The sequence below is a fragment of the Palaemon carinicauda genome, chromosome 9 (assembly GCF_036898095.1).
Source record: "Palaemon carinicauda isolate YSFRI2023 chromosome 9, ASM3689809v2, whole genome shotgun sequence".
Classification (NCBI taxonomy): domain Eukaryota; kingdom Metazoa; phylum Arthropoda; class Malacostraca; order Decapoda; family Palaemonidae; genus Palaemon; species Palaemon carinicauda.
The window spans coordinates 51,051,260-51,061,773 of NC_090733.1; the positions used below are offsets into that span (position 1 = coordinate 51,051,260).

General features: G+C 34.0%; 1 protein-coding gene across 1 annotated transcript; it reads left to right on the plus strand.

The window, feature by feature from the left end:
- The first annotated feature begins 9,572 nt into the window (after positions 1-9,572).
- LOC137646403 (protein FAM200C-like) lies at positions 9,573-10,217 on the plus strand. The gene has a single exon (XM_068379504.1). The coding sequence runs from the start codon at positions 9,573-9,575 to the stop codon at positions 10,215-10,217; it is 645 nt and encodes a 214-aa protein (XP_068235605.1).
- The last annotated feature ends 297 nt before the right edge of the window (positions 10,218-10,514 follow it).

The following is a 10,514-nucleotide window of genomic DNA, read 5'->3' on the forward strand; positions in this document are numbered from 1 at the left end:
CTCGAGAAATGCCTTATTTTCTAGCCTTCTTATTAGAGCTATATTAACATTTTGTTTTTTATCTCGAGGAAAATATCATTCAAAATACATATCAGAATATTATGATCTGAAACATATCGCTTGCTGAAAAGGTGTTTTTTTCAATATATATTTTAATTCTATCTGCCATTTTAGCCCTTATCTTAGATTTTGATTACCAGATCTTATTTTAATGATTTTTATCCTATCATTCTACCATTGGTACTTTATTACAAAGAATCTAATGCTTCGCCATGATTAATTTCCTTGTAAATAATTCAAATATATATATTTTTCAATCATTTACATAGCTACTTTCGCCTTGTGACTCAAAAATAATTTTGAGCCCATCGCTATAAGTTATTCATCTATAAAGTTTTCCATTTGCGTAATGTGAATATCATTCATGTTTATTTTCATTTGAGATTCCCGGAGGAAATTACGAGAAGAGAAATTACAGCAGAGATTCCGAGAAAAATGTGAGATAGAGAGAGAAATGAATGAGAATAGGACTTTGAATGAAACAGTTTCGGAGATGAATTGAACTTCTCTGCGCATTTTCTTTCAGAACTTTCTTCAAAATTTTTCTTGAATCGTAATTTTTTTAACTCCAATCTCGTTGCTCAGATTTCCTTAAACTTTTATATCCGATGGAATCAAATTAGAATTCCCTCTCATTTTATATCTTAGTTTTCCCTTTTTATACCTTTCGTTTTTCTTCTTTCTTTTTCTAATGTCTAATACCTACAAAAATATAAGGGAAATTAATTTTGCTTGGATCATCATAAATCTGGGGAGAAAGGGATATCGATACCTGTTATCATAAAGTAATGTATTGAAACAAATCAATTTAATATATGAAACTACAAGTGAGATTTACAAAACCTAGATGGAATAGATAAAAGTAAAGCAGGGGTTGAGACAAAGCCTGTAAAAAAAAGTTGATTTATTGATGAGGAAAAAACAGAACATTATCCGGATTTCCTTATACCAATCATTAGAAAAGAAGGCACTCTTGAAAGTATGTTACGGGCAACATAAACGTCTATGTATATTATAATCATCGTCACAATCATCAACCGTAGCTAGTCCATTGCAGGAAAAAGGTTCAAACATGACCTTTCACTTACGTCTATTTAAGTCTTGCTTCACACAAGCTGTTGTTTCCTGCGCAGTTCGTCTGCACCAGGGAACAAAATACTCAGCCTGTAGGTGTCTGTTCGAGATGGAGGACGTGAAATAAATAAACGTGGTGCTAAAAAAAAGCTATTTTACGTAAATGATAGACCCACATGATGATGATAATAATAATGATAATAATAATAATAGTGATAATAAAAAAAAAAAAAAAAAAAAAAAATAATAATAATAATAATAATAATAATAATAATAATAATAATAATAATAATAATAATAATAATAATTAACATTAATTCAGCAATAATTATTCTCTTTTCTTTTTACATGACCGCATCATCGCAAAACACTGATTGTTCCTCTCTCTCTCTCTCTCCCCCTCTCTCTCTCTCTCTCTCTCTCTCTCTCTCTCTCTCTCTCTCTCTCTCTCTCTCTCTCTCTCTCTCTGTTGGTCGCAATTAAAAGATTGGATAGAGTTTATATTGACATATAAGAAAAAGAAAACAATCTCTTGTATGATCATGATCTTATTTCGTTTAGTGTTCCTTTAGTACAGTGTATTATAATAATAATAATAATAATAATAATAATAATAATAATAATAATAATAATAATAATAATAATGTATTATTATTATTTGTTTCTCTATCTCTGCCACGGTGTAGAAAATGAGCGAGCATTGGAATCAGGTCACCTGCACTCACTTTGGCCAGTAGGGATTTGTCCTGTACTTTCATCATATTCCTCCTAATATTGATATTAAGACAAAATGTTGATGCTTATCGAGTCACAGAAGAAGCAGGTTTAGACGGAAGCACTTATCTCACCAACACTATCAGCAGAGTCATCATCAGCATTCTCTAGGGGTCCTTATGCTTTTGTGCACGGTGCAGTTCTGTTATGTTGTTGAGAAGCTTACATGAGATATGGCACTTGGTTCTGTGCCGCTGTAGTGTTTCTTCAATGCTATTCCCATCATGAAGCCTTGAAATATTGAATATTTTGGGCAAACTGCTAATCTTTTTAATTCCTACAAGAAGCTCAGCAGTTGTCTTGTATCCTGCTCTTTGTGTGGCACACATAAAGTCGGCTAGAGAGTAAAGAAGCTTTGATGAGTCTTCCTGATAAAGAATAAACTCACTCCAGTCAGTTTTTTTTACCCTGTGTTGATATCTCGAACTGTAGGGGATGCCCCACCTTTTGAGTTTTGGCTATTGTCGCACTGGAAATGAGGACGAAGAATATGGTAAAAAAATATGAGCGTGATTTAATTATTTAGAATCAATATTAGATGAAAATATTTAAACAAAAACCTGCATTCCTGAATTCAAAGACATCTTCCACACCCCCATTATGTGAGCCTTCTAGCTTCAAATAATATAAAAAATTGGTGTTATTCTAAATTAGTTATCTTGTGACAATTACTACAGCTTTTGTACCTAAAATATTCACATATGCCACTAAAATAATGAGAGAGAGAGAGAGAGAGAGAGAGAGAGAGAGAGAGAGAGAGAGAGAGAGAGAGAGAGAGAGAGAGAGAGAGAGAGAGAGAGACATCAGTTGCGGAAAAACTTAAAAGAGTGCTTTAGGGGATACAACATTCAATAAGATATTTTGGCTGTCATTTTGTAGAATGGCAGGCACTCCCCTCTTGGAATGAATCTACAATGGCCTTATTTATAAATATCTTTCCAAGTACTTTTGTTAATTGTAAACCAAATTTCATGCTAGTTTCAGCAAAACCACAATACTTCCGAATTTGTCACCTATCTCCAGTACTATATCTTACATATATAAACTGGATAAACAGAACAAAATAATCAATTCATTAAAGCAGTACAAGAACAAACATGAGATGAAAATAAACAAATACACTGATAAAGCATAAACCATGGCTGTAATAAAATACCAAAATCATAAAAACATAAATAAAGTGACACAAAAGTCCTTAAAAGGCCTTCAATAAAGAATGAAAACCAGGAAATTATCCTACTCAAGTGTATGGAGCCAAACCCAACATAAAATAAACACTGTAACCACAAACAGGATATCAAAATATAAAAAAAAATACAGCAAAAACAATGTCAATATGACTATATTATAGTAACCCAAACACACAGAGGAGATCAAGATATTCAAGTACAGTAAAAAAAATACTGTCCTCAAAATATATAAGCATAGTAAAAAAAATAATATATTACAGATACACAAATAAGTACCAAATGTATAACTGGCCAAAGAGGAAAGATCATGTAATTGGCCCCACTTGCGCTACTTGGATTAGGCATATGGGTACTAGTGCAAGGACTGGTACTATTATCTGGATTGGAGTGGAAGGTGATAAAGAAGTTCCTGGTGTCTGATAAGCAGAGGGTAGTCAGTGAACACTCATCACATACGGTAATATTCCTAATTCCCGGAACGGAGCTTGCAGGTATTCTTTTGGGGAAAAAAACTGGCGTAGGCCACTCCTTGGTGTTATATCCCCAGGTGTATCGGGGCATGTTGATTCTCTGCCCCCCCCCCCCCCCCCCCACCTTCCCCCATCACTACCATTTGCACTGACCTGGGCTTCACCTGGAAAGAAAGACTTACTGATTTTGGTCTCATGGTCTTACACAAGCATCTTATCAACTGAATATTTATCGAATTTCAAAATGGAATATATAAATCTGAATTTTTCATAACATAAAGGAGTACCTCTTACGAGGTATTGAAGACTTGGAAATATTAAAGCCTTTAAAAATGTGAAAAGATATCCACTTTTGAACCGAAATTGATTCGAAAAAGAGAGATTTATAAACGGTCTTTACGGCCAGCTTGTATATCACAACACCTCTGGGTGGAAATTCACTATAGGTTATTTCCCCCAATTTTATATTCTCTTTTCAGTTACTTAGAGTGATATGAAATTCATTTTATCTTTCCACTCGACTCCTCTTTGCCTTGATTGATGAGAGTGACCCTCTACTGAGTATTAATCAAAAAGATGAATTTATGTGAACGAAGTGCTCCATCTAACGCTGTACAAACATGGCAGAATGCCAGTGAATTTAGATTTGCTTAGAATCGTTGAATAACTTACCAAGTAATCTATGTACCTCAATATGAGAAACGTTAGTCACTAATAAAAACTAAAGAAAAATATACTATAAAATTAAGGTTAGCTGATTCATCTGTTTAAATTATTCATAAGCCTAGTTAATACCGTTGACAACACATTTTTGGTTGTTTGCATTATAAGTACATCTAAAAGAATTTCATATACCTTAATCGCTGAAATATGTTATTTTTAATATCATGAAAATTTCAGATAAAAAAAAAAACAGCTAAAAGAGCTTCTAATAAATTGATGTCATTCAGTGAAAAAAAAAAATGAAAATAAACCACTCCGAATAAAACACTACATGTATCAAACCTTGAGATCTAAGAGTGACGAGGGAGAGTTAACAAGATTCTACAGGAGAGATTTTGGGCTTTTATATATTACTAAAGGCAACTGTTGTTTCATATAAATTCCCTCAGGTAAATAAAGACGTATTCATGCCACTACAATATAAAAGACGGTTGAATATAGCCAGGAATAAACCAAAATGTAAAAGCGTTATATGAATTGTTGAAAATGCCACTTTTATATCCAACACACTGTATATGCAAAAAATCATGAGGTAAAAACTCAGAAAAAAAAATTCCGACTAATTGGTGAGAGAGAGAGAGAGAGAGAGAGAGAGAGAGAGAGAGAGAGAGAGAGAGAGAGAGAGAGAGAAAAAAAATTGAGCATCATAAATGCCAGCATACCTGATGAGTAAATGTTGACCCACTTGGTATACAAACTATGTTTCTCAACGTATATCATGAAAGTTGTCAACAATATCACTATTAAAAAAGATTCCAGCCCCGAGAAGCAGTTCAAATCTATACCCTAAACTTAGGAAAAAAGCTGAATAGCAAAGGTGTATATGGAAGAAAGTAATGATTACGTGCAATGAGCAACAATAATTTATATGAGGTAAAAGAAATTTTGAAAATATGTTGAAAAAGAAAACCGAATAACTACCGTAAGCAGGTAAAGAGAAAGATACAAGCATAATAACTGTCAAAATATGTTAGCTTATTGATTTAACGCAAATGAAAAAGAAAGACATATGACAATAAATGTATATCTAACTCAAAAATTAGGAATTATAAGTAGTGAAAGTTATTTCAGATATGAATTTGATTAATGAATAGACCCCAACGATCCATAAAAAAAAAATTAATAAGATGCAAATGTCTTTGCAATTCAACTATATCTGTGGAGGAGACAACAACGACTTCTCGTAGAAATATAGTAATAATTATAGGTAGAATATTAACTAAGAGGACAAGTTTGTTGTGAAAAATGTCACAGAGAGAGAGAGAGAGAGAGAGAGAGAGAGAGAGAGAGAGAGAGAGAGAGAGAGAGAGAGAGAGAGAGAGAGAGGGGAGGTGGGGTATACGACTAAAAATTTCACTTGCAAAGGTTAAATCTCCAGATGATGGACTGTCGATAATTAAACATGGATATCATGGGGAAAAAATAGAGTATTATATATTTTGATATTGGAATATGAACATATCAATACTTGAATCCTACGAAAGTTATTGATAGCCAGCAATTGAAATTTCTAGATGTAAAGTGTCACCGTTATTTAGTATTTCCCTACTTCTCCTAGCAGTCTGAATGAACAAAAATACTTACCTTTCCTAAACAAAGGTCACCCATTGCCAGGGAATGGTAGCGAAAAAGGATTCGTTGGTAATATTATAACTGAAAATAATTAAGAAATCCCACTAAAGCAATTGTCTTGTGGCCCTGTAGGTGTGGCTGATAAGTTACAGTATATGAATATGGGTAGCAAGGATAATTACAGAGTTTAATCTGTTTCTTTTCGACAGTTTTAAATTTAACAAAGAAAATAATCACAAAATATACTGAGTACGTTGTTTGCATATGTACTATAGTATTGTAATTCACTGAAAATGTTTAAAATCACAATAAATCAAGTTGAACAGAAACAATTAAATCTTCCAAGTGTTCGTTATGTATACGTGAACAATTATAAAGTTACTTTCCACTAGGGGTCTGGCAACGCAGAATAACAAATAAGGGATCATTAAAAATTTTATCAAGTTAAGACTACCTTCTAAGTAATATAATATCGATCAGACTAGGATCAGCCTATTCTGGCAAGACTGAGACAACGAACTGGCCGCGACTTCGTTTAAATCTCCTCAAGATTAGCATTTGGGTGGACGGTACCCTGGAGATCCACTTGGGCTAACGAGGGTTGGCTGCTATTGTATAATAACCACAGATGCTATGTCGGCCACTGCGTCCTCCCCTCCTGTGGCCCTGTGGAAAGAGATTTGACTAAGCAATATGAAAGATCATAAAAAAGGGAAGCCAACCGGACAGAAATCTCTACTAATGTTGGTTGAGCAACGTCTTTAATTTAACTTATATAAATATTTCCTGTCTCGTGACACTAGTGAACTCCAGTTGAGAACAAACATAGCATGAGTCTCCTCGTGCTAGGTTGTTTTTGAAGAAAGGGAGACACGAAGAGGAAGATTTTGGAAACACTATTTGTAAACAATTCTCATCCATCAAACTTGAGTAGTATCAATTCGGTTTACAGAGCAGCTAGAACTTTAGAACGAGGAATTACAGTAAATAACGTAAAAGCCTATCTGGTAATGAAAGATGCACATACTCACAAGAAAACAATTCCCCAGACATTAAATTGCGGCTCCAGATCCTTGAGTTATTGTCAGTTGTAAACTCACTGACATGCATCATTCATCTTAACTTAACAAGGGCGTAAACTATCTTCTTATTTGCATAGACTTCTCCCGATACCTGAATATTGTTCCTCTCAGAAACAAGGTATAGAATCTAATAAGAGGTGTAAAACCCATTCATTTCGTATCTGAATTTCAGGGAGTGACTTTGCTTCTCACTGACATGGGATAAGAATTTTATAACAAGCTTTTAAGATTTTACAGTGTCTCCTTTCATGAAAGCAAAGTGCCCATTGCAAAATGTACTATACATACACTATAGCAAAAATATATAAGAATCTAACTGAAAAATATTCTTGTCTATGATGAAATGCTCCCTCAATTTATAAAAAAAAAAAAAAAAAAAAAAAACTATAATAGATTTCCACACATAGGATTGGGATAGGGACTGACTCCCCTTGAAGTCCAAGGGTATAAAGACCCGGAATTCACTTGGCAGCAATCTCATCAATTATATAAATCAAGCATCTTTTAATCAAAAGAAAATAGTAATACTCTAGACTAGTGTTTCCCAACCTGGGGTGCTAGCACCCCATGGGGGTGCTGAAATCAATTATTAGGGATGCTGGGAAGCGATACACACATGACGGTAAAAAATCACTTCCTAGCAAGGCGTGACCAGTTCTGCAGTACACGTTCGGTACTTGTTTGTATCTTACATGAGAGCGGCGAGACTGTGGGTCCAGTGGCAGCCAGACAGTAGCACTGTAGTTGTTCAGTAGCAGTGCAACAGTGCAGTACAGCTCCTAGATATTTAAGGTTCGTCGGTATATCTAAGACTATCTTTGATTTCCAGTAATACTGGTAAGTCCATTGGGAAGTATTCTCTCTCTCTCTCTCTCTCTCTCTCTCTCTCTCTCTCTCTCTCTCTCTCTCTCTCTCTCTCTCTCTCTGTCACTTCATATTATCATATGTAAAAGAAGTGATGACGTTTTTTCAATACTAAAGTATTGAAAGACTAAAATCTTGGAACCCTAGTATCAGAGGCGAGTGGCTTCGTAGCACGTGGGTAGGCTATGGTTTGAATCAGTGTGCATGTTGTCATTTCGCTTATTATTTTTCCTGAGTTAGATATATTACAGTTAACTGGTTGTTTTATGTTGATTCTGTATCTGAAATGAATATGTCGACCTTTTCCGTGATAGTTTCTGGTCAAAAGTAAAAAGTATAAGTGTGCAAGAATTGAATAATAATAATAATAATAATAATAATAATAATAATAATAATAATAATAATAATAATAATAATAATAATAATAATAATAATAATAATAAAAACGAAGTTAGCCATCAGTACATAGGGTACATACACACATGTTTATTCTTTACAAGTTTTCAATGTATACACACATTTGGAACATACACACCACATGCAGGGTTTCAATTTTAGGTAAAAATACCTTAAACTTGAGTAATCCGATCTCCTTTCATTAGTTTAGGCCAGTAAGCAGTCTCCTTTAGGGTTGACATATATGAAGTCAAAATACCGGACACCCCCTCCCCCTTCCAGAGTCATAAAAAAAATGAAGTTTGTAAGAGCTACCACTAGCCTATGTGTGTGTGTGTGCGCAAAAATAATTTGAAAGAGAGAAAAATTAACTGACCTCAAGGCTGATATATAAAAAATATATTTAATATAGTTACATTCTTCTTTTTTTCATTAGGTCTGTGGCTGCATCATAAATACTGTGTGTGTGTGTGTGTAAATAATATATATATATATATATATATATATATATATATATATATATATATATATATATATATATATATGTGTGTGTGTGTGTGTGTGTGTGTGTGTATGCGTGTATGTATGTATGTATGTATGCATCCTGAGTAATCATATATATATATATATATATATATATATATATATATATATATATATATATATATATATATATATATATATATATATATATATATATATATATATATATATATGTATATATATATATATATATATATATATATATATATATATATATATATATATATACATATATATAATGTATTAATTTATTCATTCACATCATGTTTATTTGTTGTTGCAGTTGCTATCGTTGTCTTTGTTGTTGTTATTTTTATTTTTAAAAATATTTTAATTCCGGACATTTGGAGAAATTTTAACATTCCCCTCGGACGATGATTTTGACATCTAATTCCAGAACATGTCTGAGAAAATCTGGACATATGGCAATACTAGACTCTATTTCCAACATTTTTTTTTTTTTTTATAGAAACTTGCTGCTTCCTTCTTGTCAAATATATAAATTTTTTCTCTGCTTTCCTTTCTCCCCTATCTTCTTATTACTCCTCCCGTAACCCCATCTAATACTATACCCCTCCCAAACCCGCCACCCATAGTTAAATCAATATAATTATAGAAATGATGGGGAAGCTATGCTCGATTTTTCTTTTAATTAGATTACCGTTGGGAGGGCATTAGTAGTGAAGAAATAAACCGTTAATAGCATTATGTTTTATTGATAATATGAGTCTGTTTATTTCTTAATGTCATTTATAAAAGTTTTATTGTTGCTTTTTTGCTAGAATCCTCCTCTTCATTCGTTTGCAGTTTTTTGTGAATCTGCCATGCCAAAGACACGCAAATGGAGTGATGAATATGTCAAATATGGTTTCACTGCTCTCCTGGACGATAAGGGAGGACCAGACCGGGCACAGTGTATGACTTCGCATTTTATCATTTGCAACTCAAATTTGAAGCCTGCTAGACTCCGAGACCACCAGTTGAAGCATCCAACCACAGAACATGAACAGTCTCTCGAGGCCTTGCAGGTGAGGAGGGCTAGATGTGAAAAGAAAGGTACACTACCCCAACTTGGATTCAAGCCAGTGCAGAAACCCCTTGTACAAGCTTCATATGAAGTTGCATACCAGTGCATTACGGCCAAGGCTTCGCATTCGGCTCCAGAAAATTTGATTAAGCCATGCACCATTCGGATGGTTCAGTTATTTTTGGGAACAGAGGCAGCCAAGAAGATGAAGGATGTGCCTTTGTCCAATAATGTCATTGGAGGAAGAGTTGAAGATATGAGTTGTGACATCTTGGACCAAATTGTAGAGGAGATTCAAGCAAGTCCTACCCGCATTGGTCTGCAGTTGGATGAATCAACTGATGTTTCCAACCTAAGTCAACTGATTGTGTATACCCGTTACATCAAAGATGGTGAGATTAAAGATATTCCTCTTCTGTTTGGCTTTGCAGACAACAATTAAAGCAGCAGATGTATTTTGACTCTTGGACGAATTCTATCAGAAGCATCAGATCAAGTGGGAGAAGGTAGGATCAGTCTGCACAGATGGTGTCCCAGTCATGCTGGGGAATAAGTCTGGATTTGCTGCTCTAGTGAAGGAGAGGGTACCAGATATCATTACGAAGTACTGTGTACTCCATCGCCATGCTTTGGCGGTAAAGACATTGCTATCTCATTTCAAAAAAAGTTCTGTCCGTCTGTGTTAAAGTTGTCTATTACATCCGGGGACGTGCTTTAAACCACAGAGTGTTTAAGTTAT